This window comes from Argentina silus, assembly GCF_951799395.1.
Source record: "Argentina silus genome assembly, chromosome: 2".
NCBI classification, from domain to species: domain Eukaryota; kingdom Metazoa; phylum Chordata; class Actinopteri; order Argentiniformes; family Argentinidae; genus Argentina; species Argentina silus.
The window spans coordinates 8,900,748-8,923,710 of NC_139656.1; the positions used below are offsets into that span (position 1 = coordinate 8,900,748).

At 41.4% G+C, this 22,963-nt stretch overlaps 3 protein-coding genes across 10 annotated transcripts in view; 2 read left to right on the top strand and 1 right to left on the bottom strand.

The window, feature by feature from the left end:
• Positions 1 to 3,246, top strand: part of ncor1 (nuclear receptor corepressor 1) — a 44,475-nt gene extending 41,229 nt beyond the window's left edge. For all 6 annotated transcript variants that reach the window (XM_083697306.1, XM_083697307.1, XM_083697308.1 and 3 more), the window contains exons 45-47: positions 74 to 265; positions 515 to 685; positions 862 to 3,246. In XM_083697306.1, coding sequence (XP_083553432.1) covers positions 74 to 265; positions 515 to 685; positions 862 to 1,055 — 557 coding nt within the window. In that variant the 3' untranslated portion in view covers positions 1,056 to 3,246. The remainder of the gene's footprint in view (positions 1 to 73; positions 266 to 514; positions 686 to 861) is intronic.
• A 394-nt stretch (positions 3,247 to 3,640) lies between these two features.
• Positions 3,641 to 15,016, top strand: zswim7 (zinc finger, SWIM-type containing 7). Of its 3 annotated transcripts, XM_083664811.1 has the most exons (6): positions 3,641 to 3,663; positions 3,857 to 3,942; positions 4,576 to 4,597; positions 5,013 to 5,115; positions 10,560 to 10,664; positions 11,472 to 15,016. In XM_083664811.1, exons 2-6 carry the CDS (start codon positions 3,867 to 3,869, stop codon positions 11,586 to 11,588), a joined length of 423 nt encoding a protein of 140 aa, XP_083520937.1. In that variant the 5' UTR covers positions 3,641 to 3,663; positions 3,857 to 3,866; the 3' UTR covers positions 11,589 to 15,016. The 3 variants fall into 3 exon arrangements, with proteins under 3 accessions (XP_083520937.1, XP_083520936.1, XP_083520938.1); XM_083664810.1 differs by having other exon boundaries at positions 3,659 to 3,942; XM_083664812.1 differs by lacking the exon at positions 4,576 to 4,597 and having other exon boundaries at positions 3,659 to 3,942.
• Positions 15,017 to 15,026: 10 nt separating this feature from the next.
• adora2b (adenosine A2b receptor) lies at positions 15,027 to 21,274 on the bottom strand (the record flags this gene model as incomplete). The annotated part of the gene is made up of 2 exons (XM_083664809.1): positions 15,027 to 16,311; positions 20,955 to 21,274. The coding sequence occupies 2 exons, from the start codon at positions 21,272 to 21,274 to the stop codon at positions 15,576 to 15,578; spliced, it is 1,056 nt and encodes a 351-aa protein (XP_083520935.1). The 3' UTR covers positions 15,027 to 15,575.
• Positions 21,275 to 22,963: the final 1,689 nt, after the last annotated feature.

The window sequence follows — 22,963 nt, forward strand, 5'->3', positions numbered from 1 at the left end:
GGCCAGTTGTCACCTCAACTTGTTCTCTCTCTCTCTCTCTCTCATTGTCCTGCTTGTGTGTTTTGATCTGCAGGCAGCATCAATCCCAGGAACCACTCCTTCAGTGACCCAGCTAGTAACCTAGGCCTGGAGGACATCATCCGCAAAGCCCTGATGGGCAACCTGGAGGAGAGGCAGGAGGAGCACCAAGGAGGAGGCCCCCAGCCTGCCACCAATACCCCCAGCAGTGAGGCCCGCCAGGAGGCCAACCCCTCCCCTAGTATGAGTGAGTCATAAACCATACACATGCAGAAAGAGATATATTATACACTCCCCATGCACAAACACATATACACTTTTCATGTAACTTTTATTTATCCAGGAAGTCCCATTGAAGAAAATACTTACAAGGGAGACCTTGCCAAGAAGGCAGCACATTATTCAAGATTATACACTTGAAGATCAGTCTTTTTCTAGACACGTCAGATATGTTTTTGACCTTCTTGCTTCTGTATTCTGTCTGTTTGTCCAACAGCCAAGCAGAAACTGCAGAGCAAGGCCAACAGCCGAAAGTCCAAGTCACCCAACCCAGGCCAGGCATATGCAGGAGGGGAGCGCCCCTCATCAGTGTCCTCCGTCCACTCAGAGGGAGACTACCACCGGCAGGCCCCAGCCTGGGCCTGGGAGGACCGGCCATCATCCACAGGTAAGACCCTTTAAACCCCTGGCCCTCAGTCTATATGCAAGCTCAGATTAAACACATATCATTATTCTCTTTTACCTCTTCTTAGATTATCTTAATTAGGTTACCAAAGACACAAATGAATAATTTTAATAATCAACCATCTAACCACCTACCTCTCTCACTCTTCTCCCCTTTAGGCCCCATGCAGTTCCCCTATAACCCCCTGACCATGCGCATGTTGAGTGGCACGCCACCCACCTCAATGGCTTCCCCCTCCATACAAGCCCAGCAGCAGCCACCAGGAGGCGCCCCAGTGGCCCAGCAGCGTGTGTGGGAGCGGGAGCCCCTGCTGTCAGAGCAGTACGAGACCCTGTCAGACAGCGACGACTGAGCCCTGCCACTAGAGCCCCATCCCAGAGGATGGCCTCCGTACAGGCCTGCCTGCCTACCCCCTCCCCCAAAACTATCCTCACTCACTGGTGCCGAGTGTGGGGAGCACAGGGGGTGGTGTCCCTTTTGGTGCAACAGCGCCCTCTGTCTGCCAGCTGGAAGAAAGGCAGCGACTTCTGACAGGCTGCAACCTTCAGGATAGACTCCCTTTAGTCCAGAAGCTTTGATATGGCCTGTCAGTGAAAATGCCTGAGTGGAAGACATGAAAGATAATGATGAAGAACTTCTAATGTAAAAAACAACATAAGAGACTATTTGATGAATTTTGTTCGGTTTCTGTAAAGAAATACTTTGTGTTTAAGAAAATCATTGTATGTAAATAGAGTAACCTTTTGCAGTGTTTTTGTTTCTTAACTTGATTATTTCTCATTTTAATGTTGCTTTTAAATTGATCCATTTTGTTTTTGAATGAGGGGGGGAGGGGTTTAATCTTGAATATCACAGTTGGTCTCTCCCTGTCCATCTCTTACCCCCTACTACCACCACAGTGAAGCTGAGAGACAGCCCTGTGGGCTGTACTTGATATTGAGTGGAGCACACAGAAGTGTAGGTTCCCTACCCACCAAGCACCACCAAAGCCTGAACATTGTGGACATAAGTGAATGAAGTAAACACACAAGCTAACATTTCAATTGCATTGTAATTTGATGCCTGTCTTTGCAACACTGTGGAGATGATGCATGGATGTAACAATATTTCCACTGATATAGAATAAAAGAAAGCTTTTATCACCCTCTTTCGAAAAACAAATGTCCTTGGAACCTGTTGAGAACACTGGTGTCGGAGCAGAAAGGTGAATGAAGACTAACAAGCTCAATGTTGTCCATGTTGTTCCTCTCCTCATGACTACTTTTGGGCCCCATGTTGATCTGAATTCTGTAATTGAGCCAATGTTTTTAGATTAAGCTCTGACCACTGTGTACTGTATGGCACAGTCTGACCCCTAGCTGTCTCTATGGTTTCCAACCAGTGCAGAATGTTCTACTCTGCAACGTTGTCATGGTAACTAAAGTACGTCAGGAACCTTTGTTTTTTTATTTGAGAGGTTTGCCATGCCTTGTGGCTGGAGAAAGAAGGCAGCTTTAACTAATTTTCTCAGAGATATACGTTGGTGTTTGATGTTTATATTTGTTTGTTTCCGTAGTCCCTCTATCTTTTTTTTTTGATACTCTCCTGACAGAAATCCGATCTCGGTGTAATTTGTCTTTTCGTTAGACAAAACTAACCAAACATAAAGAATGGTCTGCACCATTGTTGCACTTTTTGCTTTGTAACCTTTGACAACAAAAGCATACTACCTGTTGTATAACTTATTCAAGCTCCTGCAGAGGATTGTACTGAGATGTGCTTTGACTTTGCCCATCACTCATGGAAATCTGGATGTTTTGAGTTCCTGTCTTCTCTTGTAGTTGATATATGGTTTTATAGTGTGACACATGCATTGCAGTTATAATTTTTGTGTATGGTACAGTACAGTCAGATGTTGACGAGTTGCTTTTGTGCTGTCATGGCTATTCAATTCAATAACCTCTTATCTCTGCTATCTTAATATCCAGGATAAATATCAACAGTTTTTCTCAACAGATGTGTAGCTTTTAATTTTGAATTCTAACTGTCAACATTGATAATGACAGTAATGTTCCATTGCAAGTCTGAGTATGTGAAAGCATACTGTGGTTTTAGTTTTCTCAGCTTTTGCTTCGCTTGAATTACAAATTCAATCTTCTCTAAACTTGATATTTCCTTTGTTTTCCTTTCATTTTGATTTTTTTAAATAGTTTAAGTCCTAGAGCTGATGTTCAGATTTTTTTTTTTATCATTTTCAACATCAATGTTATTCATCCTATTTTGATGGGATGTCAAGTGTTTACAACGGCAATGACAAAAAAGGTTTACACGAACTTGAATCTTAAAAACCTAAATGAAGCCGGAAAAGAATTAGTGCATCTTTTCAGCTCTCCATCTGTCAAACATCCAGTGGTAACTTTTTTTTTTTTGTCTGTTTCAATTTAAGACTTGAAAAAACATGTATCTCATGATGTTGAAATGCAATGTTTGTATCGCACAATGTCTCTTAGTAGTCTATTACAAGAGTTCAGACCAATCAATAAAGTGGATCAGTTCTCCACCTCTGAAAATTGTGCATCTCTGTTCTTTACACTACAGTACTGCCTCATTTCAAATATTTTTGTGGTCTACATGTAGAGCACACAGGGCTAGATTTACCTGGCGCATTCACCCTTATGTTTTTACATTTATAACATTTATTAGAAAACTAGTACATGCCAGGTGCATATGCTGTGATCATGACACTAAAACAGACAGAAGAACTCGAGATTAATACAACATCAGAGCATACAGCTCATAGAACTCATTACAATTTTACAATGCAGGGAGACAAGAGATGGAAATCTGTTTCCTCCCAACTGTGGTACGCCACTGCCACCTAGCGGCCCGGTTGACCCTCCCCACCAGTTGGTGGCAGCAAAACATCTATGAGCCAGTTACCCTACTCACGGCAAGAAAAGAAGTTAGGTGAAGGGAAGCTGGTGTGTTGTCGAGTTTCTATGAGACTTTGTTTTGTATAGTCTAAAAACTACAATGTAAACAATTAATACATTTGTCTGACTTATCCAGTACACATTTTGCTGAGATACAAACAATGGATGATTTGTATATCTCGCGCTTTTCATGATGCGTATCAATATCATATCCTATGCGGTCTTTATGGCAATTTTGTAGGATCTAAAAGATGTTCTCATGTTTACCTGCGGTGGCCGAACAACTCCTCAAAGACATACAGGAGACATACCAGGAGAGTTCTCAAAGTGAGTTGGAAATATATAGCTTGCAACATAGCTTGTAATTGTGGTTTAATCACATTCCTGCACATCTCTGTCAGATTTCAAGTGTGTTCACTGAGCCAACAAATGGCACTGTTACCCTGATCATTGTGTCATGTAAAATGGGCTTCTAAAATACCTTGATATTGATTTCATACATCGGTTGAAGCAACATGGATGTTTTGTTTGTCCTATTCAAGCATTATGACCATGATATTCACACCTGTGAAAACATTCACACTAGTATGAGCATTTATTGGTTGGAAAATGAGACACACTGCTACTGCAGTCACTCATAAATGATCATCAAAGTTCAGAATTTGGGTTCTTTCTGGTTTACACACCACTTTTCTAAATCTCAGTATTCTGACCCCAGAGGCATGGCTGTAACAGGCAGTTCAGGATTGAGGTAGAGAAGCAGTTTATATTCCATGTAATGGATACTTTCCCCTAAAGCCCAGTCAACAAACTACCTACCAAAGAGATGCCTCATGCAACAGGAAATTGTTAATTACTCTATATCTCTGAAGAATTATTTAGCAATAAAGTCAGAGCTTGTATTTAAGACCAGATGAGGAAATTGTTCTAACTAGCTTTTCTAACTGATCTTTCTTGTAGTTCCTGATGACCTGCTTATTGCGTGAGTACTGCACTCTCTTTGACCTCTCATGATGGTTCGCCAGCCTCTCCTCACAGACAAAACCACTTTGCCCACTTTGCCATTATCATATCTAGCAACCATGCCATTGATTGAAAATAAATAAACAAATTGGACACATGTCACATTTAGCATGGCATTTGAAATGGTCCTGGTGAGGATAGTTGTTTGAAGGAATGATCCTTCCAAAAGGAGGGTCATGCTGTGTTTCCTAGAGTGAGGTGATGGTGTCACACAGCAACGCCCTATTGTTGGTGAGGCATTTCCTGATGTAGTGGGTGGCTGAGTGCTGTGGCTGGGAAAAAATAGCTTGAGTTGTTCTAAACTACCTGCATGGTCCTCGTCTACGTTCTTATGTTTATTGTAGTCAGAGTTGCTTTTCCTGTCCCTGTCCCAGGCTGAGGTTCGTGTTTGGGTCCTGTGCGCTGCAGGCCCTGGACCTGGTGGACCAGCGCTCTGTCACCTGTGTCTCATCTCCCAGCGGACGAAGAGCATTCCAGGTAAACCTCTGCCCCATGCCCACTTTCTAATTCTCACATTAATAGATAAGATAAACCACCCAGTGAAACATTAATTGATAAATCTACCATAATTCACATATTAAAACATAACAATTCTGTCAAAATACAGAACAGCACTGATTGGAAAAGGGCCACTAGCCCCTGAAAGCTTGTGGTCAATATGACCCAAGTTTCCTGTAAACGCCTCCACAAGGCTTTCTTTGAAAATAGTCCTATAAAAGCAGCAGAAAAACAGTGACACAAAATGCAGACAGTGGTTTCTGCTTTTGGATGAAATTCAATTATAATTACCCTAATTGTTTTATTCCTTTTCCTTCCTTTCGTTTTGTGACTTCTGTGGTCAAAAAGCACTCATTGAAAATGTATATAATATGATGCTCATTGGTTTATATGTTCCGTTTTGTGCTTTTGAAATTCTACATTTTTTGTCATGGTGTATGTGGGTGTATGTGTATATGTCAAATCGACATCCACCATCAGATTGTTCTGAAATGTTTTCTGTAGTTATAAACAGATAAGATAAGTATACCTGCATCATTATTTTGTTGTAATATAGTTTAATCCCTGAGAAATAAGATTCTACCCAAATTGGCCATTTTCATTTTGTGGGATTCAGATAATATTCAATAGATTTCAAACCCCAAATTCAATTTGGAACAAAGTCCTACCTGATAATGATTTAGACATGAGGAATCCAAAACAATGGTCGCCCATGAACCTTCCAAACCCCTCCTTTAGAAGATTTTATCGTCCAGTATGGAATATCAGTTCATTATGGCTGACAAGTAATATAAAGCTGCAGCTTGGAGTTTTGTTTCTTCGTACTATGTAGTGTATTTCTGGTTAATCTGGTAATCTGGAGATTGCCCTGTCCAAATATATTTGTAATTGAAATTGTGTGTCTAATGTCCCATTATACAGTGTGACAGTACCAGACTGTCCACTAGATGGCACTGTCCATGCTATTAGGTGAATAAAGTATGAAATTGGTATATTGTTCTCAGTGTTAATTCATAACTTTACATTAAAATAATAATGGGTTAGGGTTGAAGAGTTACAGTTAGAAAAGTTACATCCCTATTCAATACAATACATGTCACAAATATCTCTCTTACACATGGGTCTGTCTCTCCACTTTTATTGTTTTGTTTTCACAAGATTTAGTGGCCATCTGCTTAAGTCATTAGTGAGCTATCTTCCCATATTTTGGTAGTAACTTATGTTAGTGATCTTTAATTCCTCTGTATAGAAAATTACTTTCTTTCCTTCTCTCCATTAGTTTTTGAGCACTGATCTTTAACCATCTTTGACCTTCATTTTTTTTAGTCCAGGTTAGGGTGCCTGTTTTGTGGGTCTGGGTAGACCATATTTCGGGGTTTCCGTTGATTCACCGGTATCAGGCCCTTTGTTTCCCTTCACCATGAGTTCACAGGGTGAAGTGAAAGCTGTATCCTTTATTATTTAATTCCCATTGAATTAACAATGCACCCTGGGGGCAACTGTCGAAGTTGAGCTATGTTGAATGTCATGCTGTCCACAGGACTGAAACCTGCATTGAATAATGCCTACTCCAAATGTAACCAAGGCTTAAGGTTACTCACTCTAGAATTAACAAAGCCTATAGAAAGTACATATAATGAATTTTGCTTAAGAAATGCCTTTTAATTTTCTCTCCTAAACTGAAATTGATATGGTAATGATATTGTAAATGTTGTAGCCAGTATGTTTGTGTACAACAGTGCTGGCCTGTGTCTTCACTGTTAGCACTGTTCCCTAGTTTCTGAGTGTAGGATACTGAACAATAGGTACTGTAGTAGCGATTTTGCCTGGTCTCTCTCATGTTAGTTTGACAGAAACAAGAGGTTGATAAATGAGAGCCCTCACGCAGTTGGTAGTTATTTATGCCAAGGTATTCTGTAGCAGATTTATCTTCTATTGTAAACCTATGTTAACAGACCCTACCCTCTGCATTCCATGCTGATAACAAGGATGGAACTTCTTCATTCTATATCATGAAGGCCATACTTCCTTTGACAAATACTCAGTTCTTGGAGAGCAATGGAGACACATGATGGGTAAATCAGTTGATTAATTGAGCATCACCTTCAGGGTATTGCCTGGATTGTTTTAACTGGCATTCACCTTCTTTCACCTCTTTGAACCTTCAAGTCATTCATGGGACATGTGAGAGAATCTGTCGGTCAGAAGCCATCTTTAGCAAAGCACCATCATAATTTAGGGGAATTCACGTAGGAGTCTCAGCACAATAATCCCTCAAACCCACATCTCTGTCCAGCGCTTTGCTTCTCACTGCATCTCTGTCCAACTTCAAGTGGAAGGTTTACTGGAACCATGGCAAGGCCAGTTGGATGCAATTTCAGAGGGAGGTTGAAATAACACGTAGATAAATTAACTAGGTCTGAGCTTAAAATACTTTACTCTGGGACTTGTTGCTCTTGTCTTTATTATTGTGCATCTTATCCTCTGAAACTAATGAATAAGATGCCTTTTTCCTGACAATAGCTTGATACTGGCTGTTTAGCACATTGGGTCATCCATAACTTGAGGTGACCTTTTCAGTGTGAGTATAGGATTTCCCCTTTTGTTGACAGTTGTCACAGGGCAGTTAAAGCAAATCACTCTTATGGATGAGTCTAATGGCGTTTCTCTATCCACTTATGGATGAGTCTAATGGCGTTTCTCTATCCACTTATGGATGAGTCTAATGGCGTTTCTCTATCCACTTATGGATGAGTCTAATGGCGTGTCTCTATCCACTGTCCTTCTTTGTAATCTTGAATACCATGTTTGGGAGTATGTTCAAGTATGTGTTGCAGGTATATGCAATCTTAGGGCAGAAATATATTTCTGGCATGTCCCATGTCCAAGGGTAGTAGTGAATTTGTCACAATTTGTGTGTGTGTTTGTGTCACTGTTTCTGTATCTCTCTGTTGCTCTCTGGGACACATGTAAGTGGGATGTTGTTGCAATCCAAATGTTGGATTGTTGGCTTCTTGTAGAGACAGCTGGAGCAGCAGCTCTTAGATCTGTGTTATCATTTCACCTCCAGCTTCTCTCCAAACCCATCCTTCCCGCTGGAATGTAAGCAACGTCGCCCTCAGTGACATTACAAAAAGGCTTTTTATCACTATATATCAGTTGGCCAATGTATACAAGCGGTATTTGCACACTAAACAAGTGGGCCTAATCTGCTCACTCATGTCTGCCTTACTTCCTGCAATAAAGTGGTTGTTATACGTTTGATGCATAAATCATTTGAGCTTCTAATATTGACACAACTCTGAAAGGCAACATTTCACCTTTTTTATGACAAATCTCGCCAAACAGCGGCGAGTTATAATTCAGCCCAAAGATATTACAGCTCTGGAGCTGACGGAGGGAAGGCAAGGTCCTCCAAACCCCTAGCCCTCTGGCACATGATGGCTTCTCTCAAAGTAGTCCCGCGAGAGCCAGCATTCCTACCATTAGAACAGTAGGCCAACTCTATGCTGCAGCCGTCACTCATGTTTATTTCATTTGCAGAGACAGAAGTGTAGCGCTTGATTTACAGTCAGACTGTGGAATCCCCTCCTAGTTCTTGGACACCTGCCAAGCAAAGGAGGAAGGAGAATACCAGTGGTTTTGTGTAGGCCTAAACATTGCTTTGTGGTCAGAGCTACAGCAGTGGTACATATTCTGAAATGCCAGCAGCAAAGGACAAAAAAGCCCCAAATGTGACCTGGTTTTCAATGACTGATGATTTATAGGCTGCAGCATCACTGCTTGGCCAGGCCTCTGTGCTGGGTCTCTCCCACAGCCACATGTCCCCCAGTCACTCTCTGTCTGGTGCCTCACCAACTCCACTCCATGTAATTGTCCCTGCAGTGACTCATTTATAATGAACTTGTGACATGTATCAAGTAAAGGTAGCCAGTCCTCTGTGGCTCAGTTGGTAGAGCATGGTGTTAACAATGCTAAGGTTGTGGGTTTGATTCCCTCTGGCACCATATATACTGAAAAATGTATGCACTCACTGCAATGTAAGTCGCTTTGGATAAAAGCGTCAGCTAAATGGCATATATATAGCCTGTACAGGTCACACATTATTATTATGGGGGAAAAGGAGTCCCTTCAGAGAAGGCCTAACCAGGCAAGTAAGTTTCCCAATTAACATGAAGGGTAGGTTTGGTCTGTTGTGTATGTATGTATGTGTGATGTTTTCATTTATGTTTTTGTATTTGATATGGTGATCAATTGTATGTGACTTTAAATGTCGGACTGATGGGTAAACGGAAAGTCATAAAAAGAGGGTTTGCCTAGAGGAGGGGAGACAATAGGATTTCCACCCCTGGGGAGTCAAAGGTTTGAATGACCTGCGTCTGCGAGGACGATTTAATCTAAAAGCCGATCAAATCAAATGTAACGTGTTGCGGAGAACCGGTGGATAGAGCTCCGCGGTGAAACGTTGGCCTTGTATATACGAATATTGGCTAGGAATATAGGAGCGGAGATATTGGAGTTACGACGGCAGAGATCCCTTCAGTTTTTTGTATTTTCTTTTCCACTGCCAGTGGGTTTTTGCCAAGCCGCTATTTGTTGGTGAAGGCTGGTGAAGGTTCCTTTTTGTTTGCGTCACGGACGGATCCGTTTTCTATTGGGACTGAGTTGATTAGGGCGGATTTGGACTTGAGTAGGGAAAAAGCCAGTGAATGCTTGGACGTTTAGGGTAGGGCTTTGTGATTGTATATGGACTTGTGTTTGTTTGCTGAATTACATATATATTTACTTGATTGCTGAAATACATATATTATTTACTGCACTTCTCTGTCTATTAGTTTTCTCTTGATCACCATTCTATTGCTGATATATAATGTGAATGCTATACAAGGAACAAGGTAATAACAGTAGATCCTGATTCTGTGTGACACAATCTTGATGATATTCATTATTGACCATTACAAACTGTCACTTTTTACAAATTAGGTGTTTTATTTTTGTAGGTCACAGGGAAAGTAATTTAGTGTGACTACACGGCTGTGAATTTGTCACCACTGGGGAATAATGGAGCCTGTTCTGCCATCCTGGGAGGCATTAGTTATGGTGATGAGTCTGACTAATCCCCTGACTAATTTACTTGACTTAATGTCCTCATGCGTCATGTGCAAAAGGGCTGGAGTTAAAGTCTGTCACACAGTACATACTGATCATTCATTCTGATCATTCTGTGATATTGCTGCGACATCTTTTAGTGAGTCTTTGCATGGTTGGTCTCTAGTATAGCCCCTTGGGAGCCACCTAAATTGGTTCCCCATATCACACTGTATGTTTGTCGACTGTGTTATTAAATGTTTTGTATAGGCTCCAGTGTGTTTAGCCAGGCTCTGCCTTTGACTGTGACTTTGACTTGGTTTGTTTTGTTCCAGGTGATGGGAGGGTCAGGACATCTGTACACCTGTTTCACCTCCTGTCACTACTGCCCCTGCCCAGCCTTCGCCTACACGGTGCTCAGGAGGAACGAGAGCATGCTGGTGAGCACACACGCCAAACATGCATGCACGCACTCACGCACACACATGCAGTACATCAGCTAGGGTAAGGTCACAGTCATTGTCTGGGGTCTTGTTTAGGTCCTGAGACCCTCAGAGAAAGCTGAGAGGCAACAATCAACTTCTGTTTCCTCGAAACATCGCACATTCTAATCTGAATAACAGATACACTGAGCAGACTGGGCATATTTTTGTCCTGTCTTTGGGAGCGTCTCATCTTTGATTCACTGCTTCTATTGGAACTGTAACTCTAAATATATTTTGCTCCAAAACGACCTTGTCTCCTAGCTCTTGTTTCAGGATGACTTGCATCCCCTGAGGACGATGCTAAAATCAGCCTGAGAAACCAAGAGCAGCAGCAGACCCGGAGGATAGCTCCTCAGTAACACATTGATCTAATACCCATTAAATGTACAGTGGCTCAGAGAGAGGAACAGAGAAGTTACTGTCCTTTCCAGTTCCCCATTTATTTTTTGTATCTGCCAATACTTTACTCACAATGGGGAGAGTAAAGTATTAGAGGTGTGTCAGAACAGAAGTTAACTTAAATCATTTTTAAACCCATATGAGTATCTCACTGTATTGTATGTGTGCCAATGCCACACAATAAGCTTGACCACAGTACTCTCCCTCTCTCTCACAGAAGTAGAACCATCTGCACACAGAGAAACACACACACACACACACACACACACACACACACACACACACACACACACACACACACACACACACACACACACCCCATTGTGTTGTATTGACTTCCCTAACAGTGCCCTCCTCTTTCAGTGTAAGCACATCCTGGCAGCTTACCTCAGTCAGGCCATGGGTCTGTCCCAGCAGGAGACCGTGTCTGACCAGCAGATGTCCAACATCCTCTCTGGGACAGCAGACACAGATATGTAGACCCAGACCACATGACTACAACTCACTGCCCCAGCCCCAACCCCCTACAGACCACGACTGCAAAACACTGTCTACTGCATGGCCTGACATGGAACTCTGCTGTGGTTTTTCACCCTTCAATGTGTCTTTCAAAGTCACCAGATGTTGCTGTTTTAATCTGTTGCCAGTAGATGTGCATCTGTTCACTGAGCATGTGCTGACCTATTTTTTTGTTTCCTTTTATCTGAAGACAAGTCACTCACTCAATGCTGCTGCCAACAGGGAATAATAAAGTTGTGACAGAGTTGTTGCTTATTTTACAAAAACAACTTGCAAATTATTTTATATATACAAAAAATGGACAGAAATGGACAGAAATATACCGATTTTGGGGGCGCTTAGTGGTGTAGCACACTAATGCGCTTACCACGTAATCGCAAGGTTCCTGGTTCGATTCCGACCCTCGACCTGTCTTGCATGTCATCCCTCCTCCCTCTCCCATCCTTCATGTCAATTTCTACTGTCTCTATCCCAATAAAGCAGAAATGCCCTAAAAACATATATTAATTTTTTTTTTAATGGCAGGAATTGTAGAGGGAGACAGACAGAGATGGGTAACAGGATAGAAAAGGCGAGACAGAGAAACCCGGTCACAGGGGTTGACAATCATGTTTGCACTAATGGCGGTGGGAAAAGGCAATGCTAAACTCCAGAACTCCAGCTATTTCTGGTTGTTGTATACAGTATTGTTTACATGTTTTCTGAACTGGATTTGAATTGGGGAAAGAAGACTATTAGCAAGAGACAGGATTTATTTTTGATCTATTGGCTGACCAGACCTTTTGTATCATAACCAACCACTGAGCTGCCCTCTCACTGTTTGACAAGTCATCTTCATCTTCCATTCTAAACTCATCTGAAATACTGTATCTGAACCCAATATTCCCATGTGAAATGAGGAGAGTAGCCTAATGTTGTGGCACTGGCTACAATGTAATTAAGAATATGAAAGACATGTCATTTTATAAACATAGCTTTTATTAACAAAATATTTCACCATACAGATTTTCTCATTTTAAATAGCAGTATTGGCTTAGAGTTGTAGAGTCAGTTCAGTGAAAGAATATTCTTTGAGAAGAGAAAACATTTAACATCATATTGAACCATAGTGGACTGTTTGCTGATTAGTGGCAATACTGTAACATACAAATACACATTTAGGAATGAAAGGCAGGATTGTTAAACTAGATCAGCTTGTTCTTGTTTAGTTTCCTCTAAACCATTGGAAGGCAATTGTCTGACATCAATCACTGTACTTCTACTAGCTTGTAGAAGGCTCAACATCTACAGTATTGTGACGCTTATGTCACACTTCAATGAACAAATGAATGACAGTAATACCTGTACAGTGCAGTATAGATGTCTCCATTGGAATGTACTTGACACCTATATTTTAGCCCAGTAGAGAAGTGGTGTATGGTGAAGAAGGAAATCCTCTATTTGTTGGACCCCAGTGCTAGATGTTTGTCGTATATTCCTTATGAAAGTTAACACTATGAACACTGGAAAAACACTGCATGACAGTTTGAAAGCAACAAAATATTCAAACACACCAAACATCTTTAGATTTGGAAGAAAAGATAGAACCAAAACATCACTTTGAAACTTTATCCTCATTTGACTGTGCAAGGTTGGGTTCCATGATGTAAATCATGGTTCTCTTTATTTTGTAGAGCTTGTTTCCTGTTTTAAAGGAAAATAAATATTCAGCCACTCCAAAGGCTAATAGTCACTGCTTTTGTGGAAAGAGGACATAACAACGCCGACAGTGACGCACCACATTCAGGAAACAAGTGCATGAGCATCAGTTGCTCAAGCAGACACTGAAGGGAAAGTGTCCTTATTCTGAAATGATGATAGGGGATGTACCATCTAAATATATACCTGTCATACACTCACAAATACAAACACAGTCACACACGTACACAAATTAAGCATATTTTTGCTTTTCACAGAATAGAAACCTGTCATCCCTATCCAAGTAGTGTTCCTCATTTAATTCAACGAAAAAACCTAACCTGATTTGGCTTGTTTGTGTAGCAGAGTGGTTAGTCAGGAGCCGCAGAGCAGGACAGTATAAAGTAGCGTTGGTCGGCCTTACAGTCTGACAGTATTGAGTGCTACAGTAAAAGCAGTCTGGCATGTTTCAGTGGTGACACTAAAATCCTGTGTAGACGCCAGCCTCCTCTGTCTGTTTTGTGGAGACTGTCACAGTTGACACTCAATGACGATGGCTGCCTGTGGTGGGACAGTTGGGCAGACTAAAGCCCTGGGATTACAGCTTTATGTGTATGAGGTTGTGGGGGCTGAGTGATGAGTCATCCAGAGTTGTCAGGGAGTGTGACTTTTAGATATGCAGCATCTAACTGAATGGAATGGAGTTTAGGTGGGCCTTCGTGCTTCAGCAAACAAAGGAAAGGAGGGATGCTCAACAACTATGACAAAAATCATGAGTAGGGCTTACCAAGAAACAATTCCAAATGGGCTAATTCACGACTTGATGGAGTTGGAGCATTAAACAAAAAAGCAGAGATTTATTATAGCTCACTTTAATCCATGTTCAGGATGGGTACAGGTGACTGACGTTTCAACGTCAAGCTGACGTCTTCTTCAGAGTGGCGAGGAAGACGTCAGCTTGATGTTGAAAGTGAACTATAATAAATTAATGTTTTTTGTTGAGTGCTCCAACTTCATCCACCTTTGAATTAGTCCTTTTGGAAGTTTTTCTTACTAAGCCCTACTAATGAACGGAATGGATTTGTATGACTTATGTATTATTGTTATGTCAGGAATCATGTATTCTTGTTTAGAGCGCTGTGACTGACTTCATATCAATAAAGGATTTAAATAATGAGGCATTTCATGTTTTTATGACTAATTATTGACATAATTATCTTGCCACAGGTCTAAACCTCAAAATGTCTTTTCCTCGTGACACAATCATGTCTTCCCACTGAATATGTTCCTGAGCTTCCTCCATTCCACTAAATAAACCATGACTACTTCATTCAAGCACTTTTGTGTGTTGTAATATGTTGTTAAGTGTGTGTTCTGCCCTCTTCACTGGAGATTTTGCTGATGTTGCAGAACCTGCTTACAGGGTTCCATGGGCAGTTTCCTATGTATGTTTCTTACATAACAACAGTACTGCCTTAGGGCTATATTTTAACGGCGTAAAAAACAGTCTTAGGCACTGGTGGTGGCGCTAGGTGTGTGTCTGAAATATTAGTGATATTTTCAATGCCAGAATTTCTCAGTACACCTGATGCCATTTGACCGGCTCATTATCATGAACACACCTACTGTATATTAGCGCTACTCCCCCCACCTGAGCGCAGGCTATACAGCGATAATTTCATCAAAGTTACCGCCGACACAAATTGCCAATATGCCTGCGTTTGGACTCGCGTCCTTTTTGTCCTGGCTGAAAATAGAAACCCTAGTCCGTTTTAGGCACTGACCAAATACTGTACACATCTCAACAAGATTTCCTAAAGGTTGTTCTTTCTTTTTTGAATTTCACTGAAATAAATAACATACCAAACACTGAGACTTTGATGCATATTATTTCTTAGAAAAAGGAGTGTTTGAGTTATAATATAGAATGTGATCTAAGGAAATCTAGTAGCGATGGATTCATCAGTGGATTAATTTCACAGTCCTGTAAATCCAGTTAGCTTCAACAACAACAAAAAAATTCCTTCACAACAGTTAAAGTAAATAAGACTCTTGCCTGCATTTCACCACCTGGCCCCTGATACTCTGCTTGATTCATAAATAATGCTCCACATTCAAGGCATATTTTAAATTCATTAATTGAACTTCACATATCCCCTCTTTGTTTTGTAAACATTTCTAACCTCACTTTAAATGACATTTAAGAATAAAATACAATGAAATCAACACAGGAAGTGTTAGGGGTGGGAGGTGCGCCCCTTGTCGCGCCACCTAGAGTAAAGGGTCTATGTTCATGTGGATCTGGTCTCTGTTTCGCCTGCTGCCATTGGAGCTGAGGTACAGCTCCTCCCTGCGACACAGGAAGTGTCGGGACAGGATCTTTCGGAAGGTGTTCCTGAAGTCCTGGATGCGGTATGCGTATATGATCGGGTTGACGGCTGAGTTGGCATGGGACAGCATGATGGCCACGTACATGACGAAGGGTGGCTTGTGCACCTGGTAGAACAGTGTCAGGCAGTTGAGGATGTGCACGGGCAGCCAGCACAGGGCGAACAGGCCCACGATGATGGAGAGAGACTTGGCGGCGCGGATCTCGCGCTGCAGCAGGCTGTGGTGGTGGCTCTCCCCGTTGCCCACACACTTCAGCTCAATCTGCCTGAGCTGCTTGCGGGCCACAGTGAAGATCTTGACATAGATGCCCAGCATGATGAGCAGCGGGGGAAGAACGCAGCCAAAGAAGTTGAAGTAGACCATGTAGTGCATGTCTACCACACTCTCAAACTGGCAGAATAATTCACAGCTCCTTAGGACGTCTCCTCCACTGTCCAGCCAATCAACAGGGGCATGGCCAGTGGCGTTTTCTGGTATAGAGCTGCTGTTCTCTGGGCGGCATGAGACATTCTTCAAGTTCCATCCCAGGAATGGGATGAGCCCGATGACAAAGGACAGGATCCATAAGATGGAGATAATCTCTCTGGCCCTCTTACCCGTCACCAGCTCTTTGTACCTAGACAGGACGACATGAGGGGGAGAAGGGAGATTGGTTACTTAGATCAACAGTGTTACATGAGTAAATGACTTGTTGTGGCCCTCAGTCAGATATAAGGACAACTATAACATTCTATACATCCATTAAAAAATAAAATAACAGCATTTAAATACCCATAATAGAAAGGCAAAACAACTGAAAGAGAGGTGGCATGACATGCTGTCCCTAAATTGAGTTTTTCCAACTGAAAATTCTATTGGGGCAACTGAGGAACGCATAATGTCACATTTACATTATATTGCATAAGCACAATTACAACAGATAAAGAGGGAAAGGTCAGGTCAACAGACTCATCTTGGTCTCTAGTGTTGAAAAAGGAAAGCATAATGCAATCAGCACGCTCCGTATGCAGTACACAGTATGTCAACATCCTGTTACAGGAAACACCTGCGCAGACACCGACGCAGACACCAGGTATCTGTACCTACTATCTGTTTGCCTATCATTTTATAAATGAAACATGATTTAAAACCACTCACTGTGTAGTTACATTTGAAAAATGTGATATGCGGTGCCCAGCTGGTCACAAACATTTTACCAGCACTTGGCCTTTACCAGCCACCTTTCCTACCAATATGAAGGGTATTAAAATGAGATTCAGGCACACTTCACATGTCAGGACTCTAGGTGGGATGGCTTGGGTGTGCAACTGACAAGGGCAAAGCCCGCTTTGGCTACCTCAAGTGCATGGCAAAAATGTTTTAAATAGTCTTGGTTTCCCTTCCACTGTTTGTGACAGCTAGAGGAAACCAGATGACTCTGATATTGCACAAAGGACTACCATTGTGACTTAATATAAATTGAGCAAGTTTGAAATATATGTTACATAAATTCGGACTGTTTCAGTGCATTCCACTAGTCACTTCTGGAGATTGACCAATGAACACAGAAGTTTATTCAGAATTTCAAACTCAAAGTGTGAGTTGTGTGGTATCTGTTCTGTTGATAGGTTCCTATTGACTCTGACGGTCCACATCACATTAGCAGTATTTGTGGTTGCCTTATGACTGTGGTGCTGCCTCAAGGCGTTTTTTTAGCTGCTGCCTCTGTATATTTTGAGCTGTGTGGTGATGAGTCATAGATGCCACTGTTGATGCAAATGGACACAAACACACTTTGACATCTCAGGCCGAAACAACATAAGATTATAGTGGCTAAATCATGAACACGTCATTTCACTGTCTAATAATATTTGACATAGAACTATAGATGACTAGCAGCCATGACATTGACTGGTACTGTATTTGTTTGCATTTGGAAAAAAACTACAAAGAGGAAGGGGCAATGGTATTTCCCCTACTCAAAGTCACACAACAGTCACTTTTTCATATGGTCGATTTGCCAGTAAAATTACTGAGGTCTGAGCAGTAGATTATTTGACTAATAAGGCCCCTCAGATGCCAGTCCCTAACATGTAGTCTGGGACTTTTATGATACAGCAGTTAATTATTCATCACTGGTCCCTGAGTCTTGCCACTTTGACTCTCACCCCCTGGAGTGAAGGATGCTGTGACCCACAGCGGAATCAATTATACACAGCCATACTGAGGGACCAGAGGGGATGGGCCCCAAGGCTAGGGTGGGCTCATGCATCTCTCCTACCCATTTTGTCTCCATCTCTCTGTTTCTCTGTACTCTTCATCCTCTAACCTGTCAGTCAAGCCCAGGGATGCTTGCTTTCCAGCAGACTAGTATCTGGGGTGGATAGCTCCCTCTCTCTCTCTCTCTCTCTCCCTCTCTCTCTCTCTCTCTCTCTCTCTCTGATGGAGCTGGTGGAATTCCTCTCTCCAGGACCAGTGAATGGGCGGCTGAGTGGATTAGTTCTGGCATGACGACAGCACGCTGGCATCTCTCTCTCTCTCTCTCTTCTTCTGTTTCACTCCCCACACATCCCTTCTCTAACCCCACTGTTCCTGTGCTTCCGCCTGGGGGCCACAGGTCTCTGCCAGGCAGCCCAGTGTAAATAATTGCCATATCCTCTTTAATGCACAGATATGTCCACAGATTAGCGCCACACACAGGGGAGCAGGTGATTTTTAGTCCAACTGGTCACCCCATGTGATTTATACTATGAATTTCAGGCAAGTATGAAAATATCCTGCACTAGCGGTTCTTCAAATATCTGCTCAAGAGATGGAAATCCTGTTACCACATTGACCATTTCTTTTTGTGCTCGGAAACAGACACAAAAGCCAAAATAAGGAACTTCATTGAGATAGCCACCCAGTGTTTTTTAGGTTCAATAGTGGTAGGATATTACGATGTTAGTCCACACACTTAAATTGGCAATGCCATCCTTCTGAAACAATGCCAGAAATACTCTTTAGTCACAGCAGCCAGCTCTTTTTGGCCATGGAAAAAGACCTGGGGCCTGAGAAAATAAAGGGACTTTTGGAAGGAGAGGAAAGCCCTGGAAGGTTTGTTAATTCTTGGAACATGTAAAAACAGATGTTATTGGATCTTCCCTTCAGATTAGACTCAAGTGTGAAGAACAGAAAAAGCTTCAAGGCCTTTTCTGGGAAACAAAGGCCCTGACAGGAGAGTATGGAGTCTCACAGGGTTTGAAGCATCTGTGTCTGCCCTTTCACTCTCACCAAATCCAGCTGTGAAAACACTCTGATCTGAGAGAGAACCACAGTCCCCAAAGTATAAGGACCAAGTGAATACAGACACACACATTCTCACACACACACACACACACACACACACACACACACACACACACACACACACACACACACACACACACACACACACACACACACACACACACACACACACACACACACATACACACACACACACACACTCTCTCTCTCTCGCTCTGTGTGTCTCTCTCTCAAGAAATGGCTATAGGAGTAATATGAGCTGAACACACACTGTTCTCATTACTACACGTGTGATGTGAGGCAGAGGCTGGGATAAGGAGCAAGTCATACAAAAAAAATCATGTTTCAATACTGTTTGGTTACTACAAAGAATGTTCTTGTGAGAATGTAATGCAAGTGCTGGCATCGAGAAGCAACATTTTAGATTACAGTGAGACTAATGAAGAGATGTCATCTTATTCACACTCTCTAGAGGGTTTAAGTCTATCTGTAGAGTCTTGGCAAGTGAGACTAGAATCCATCTGACTCTAGTGGGAACCATAAGCTTACTGGTAATAGTAAAGAATGCTGCCTGCTCCTCCTTCTCCTTCTCACTGTATCCACTGTCATTTACAAGCCAATTCTGTCATACAACAATACCCAGCTGGTTCTGTTGTTGGGGTTCAAAGCAGTGTCCTTTCTCCTCTGGCTGTCTTCTCTCCTCTGTCATTAGATAGACTGCTGTAGTGAGGCAGCTGGCAGACTCAGCGCCACTCTGCTGCCACCCACTATATCAGTTAAGGTAAATGACACACTGTGGCCCGGTATTGATCCAGTGGTCGTTCCATTGTCTGAGGTGTGATAATGTATCCTTAAATTGCATATATTTGAAATGTAATATGGACAAAACACCAGTAGGACTACTTAACATGAAGATGAGTAGGGGGAGTTTACAGTATAATGAAAGATCAACCAAATATGAGCGTGAATTTGGATATGCAAAAAAAGTTGTAAATAGAACACATCAAGTGTAGGCCTATCTATCCTACACCTCAGTAGAGTAGGCTTTAAGGCCATACCTGCATGAGACTAACTGCAGATTCAGAAGTTTTGATGGCTTGTCCTGGATCAGTTTCAGCACAGTGCAGGGAGACATAGGCCTGTTATTTATAGGCTTTTGGTATCGTTTGGTACTCGGGAACTTGTAGCTCCCAGTTGGTGAACTCAACTCCGACATGAATGCTATGAAGTGTATTTGAAGTGGGAACAACTCTTTAACCAATGAGATTTTGTTTGCAATCCATAATGAACATTAACAAACTACAAACATACAGTATACATACACCTGTGATTGTAATAAATTAAATATGTTAAAATTGTACAGAGAGATGAATGGGCTACTGTTGACATTTTTAGCATTTACTGTCAAAACCTGAGTCTGTTTTCTGCCAAGAAGGTGAAAGGTTACAGTGAACACGTCACAACTGGTAAACTCGGGTATCATCATACTATTCCGAGTTTCCCACTTGGAACTCTGACTTGGAGGGTCGTTCTAGTGGTTATTTCCCACTCTGTAACTCGGACCTCCGAGTTTCCCACAGCTGCCAAACGCACCATTCCTCTTCGATGAACCACGGTCATCGGCTTAACACACGTTTAATCAACTACCCATGCAAACGAACAAGGCATTTATCCATAATATCACCTGTTGTCTATTGTTTCTCTAAAGATAGAACATTAAATCGTAGAAAATAAGCTCATAGCCTAATTACCCATAGGCTGATCAATCATATTTTGCCTCTCACACTGGTCCACATCACATTTACACTAATTCCGCTGCAGACAGTGACTCCTCTGAGGACAAGGGCAGATGAAAAGAGCATCTTTGAGAAGCACATTCTGGAAAAACATTCTTTAGACAAATATCTAGATGTCGGAGATTGTCCAAATACTTGCTGATGAGAGTCACTGTCACAAATACTGTAAAATTAAGACAAAATACAAAGTACTCACCTAAGTGGGATTTTGACAGCCAAATATCGATCAATTGCAACGGCTAGAAGGCTAAAAATTGAGCTTTGAGTCAGTATCAAAACAAAACAAGCAAGAAAAAGACATCCATAGAATTCCAAAGGGATACCAATACTTATGGTTATGGCAAAGGGGATGCCAAGGCAACCAACCAAAATATCTGCCACAGCCAAAGACACCAAAAAGTAGTTCGTAGCGTTTTTCAGAGTGGTGTTGATCGCGACAGCCCAGCAAACCAATACATTGCCGGATATAGACAAAACAGCAATTATCAATTCAATTACTATATAGAACATATACATCTCAGCAAAAATGTCACACGATTACGTCGGTCGTCGGAAATAAAAGTGTCATGAGGGACACTGTTCTAGTGGGTCCAAAAGCGTAATAAAGTGTGTTTGCAATAATCCAAGAATATTCCCAATGTGTGATTTGCGAAAACAGCCATCTGTGAAAAGAAAAAAATATATATGTTTTTTTTCCAGAAACAAAAAGATTGCAGTAAAATTCCTTGGAGTTCATAAACAGAGATATCCTACTTATAAATAAACTATATCTATGTCATTAACCAAACCAGCTGTTACTTTCCTACATGTTATCATATAAATTCAAAACATGGGAATTGCTATCTGTAAATAAGTAGGCTACTATGATACATTTGAGTTGCTTACCCCTTCAAGTTACGAAAAAAAAGAAAGTACAGAGAATAGCCACGCCTGAACTCAGCGATGTCTACCAACGTACGATGTGATGCTCCAAACACAGCTTTTTAATGAAGGTCAGACAAGCGTCATCATTGGGTCCTAAGAAAGTATTGACATGCTTTCAGGTTGATGTAGTTGTTTATGTGCAGGCAATCCATCAAAGTCATCAACATCTATTTCCACCAATTTCTTCAAATAGGGTTTTGGTTTCTCCACACTCTCCTTAGTGTGTTCCTCACATGATCAATGATAGGCTATGTATTCAGTTTATCTACAATATAAGGATTATGTGCAGGGTATAGTAGTATAATATATGGATAGTGACAGTGTGTGTAGTAAAAAGAGCATGGATCTTAATTTTCCACTCGTGTCTTCCTGTACACAAATGCTTTTACAACCCTGGCAACATGATTTAATAGGCTTTCTGGAAAACCAATTAAAAGTGGTACCAGGGCTTAACACCGACTACAACCTTGGATAACATATCAAGAAATACTAGGTGCTATGTTGAAAAGCTGTAACATCCAAGTGGTTTATTCACTGTAATTCTGGATCATACTGTATATCAATGTTTTCTCCCCCATCCATTCCTTCGCAAAGGAACACAAGACAAATCTATGGATACATTTGCCATTGACAACACTTTCTCTGTATAATGTCTTACACTACAAACTGACAGGCAGGGTAAGTTTATTTTGCACAATACTGTGCCTTCAGTGAATGTGAAAATGAACATTGATGATTGACAAAATCTTGACAAAACTTTATTCAACAATACCCATATGTAGTCCAGAGGAGACATCCGACAGTTTGAACAAAACTCTCACTGCTGTAAATAGAAAACTGTTGCATACATTTCCTGCATCATTCTCACATTTCAGAGCACATACGTAAATAAATAAATAGCACTGACAAACCATCTGTATCATTAAACATATAGTATAATGGGCCCTTCACATTACGAAAATATCTGTAAATGACATCTTCATAATTTACACACAGTTATTTTTCTCTAACCATCTCTGATACTAAAGCTACAGCTAAAAGAGGCTGGTTTGAAAACACAACCATTTGCTAAAGGACACATCATACAATGGTTTGATTTAGACAGTCCCAGTGTTAAGCTAAAACACATTAGTACAGTTTCATAATAGAGTCAATCTAAATAACTATTCAGAGCTACATGTAGTGTTGTTCATTCAGTTTAGTGTGGCATCATAGATGGCACCTTGGATCTGTCTCTTTACAAAAACAAAGGCAATGGTTTCTTTTGACAAACAGAAAGCA

Coding starts and splice junctions, on each gene's coding strand:
- zswim7 (XM_083664811.1), top strand. CDS start 3,867: ATGTTCTCATGTTTACCTGCGGTGGCCGAACAACTCCTCAAAGACATA. Junction 4,598..5,012: donor CCTGATGACCTGCTTATTGC/GTGAGTACTGCA, acceptor TCCCTGTCCCAG/GCTGAGGTTCGTGTTTGGGT. Junction 5,116..10,559: donor GCGGACGAAGAGCATTCCAG/GTAAACCTCTGC, acceptor GTTTTGTTCCAG/GTGATGGGAGGGTCAGGACA.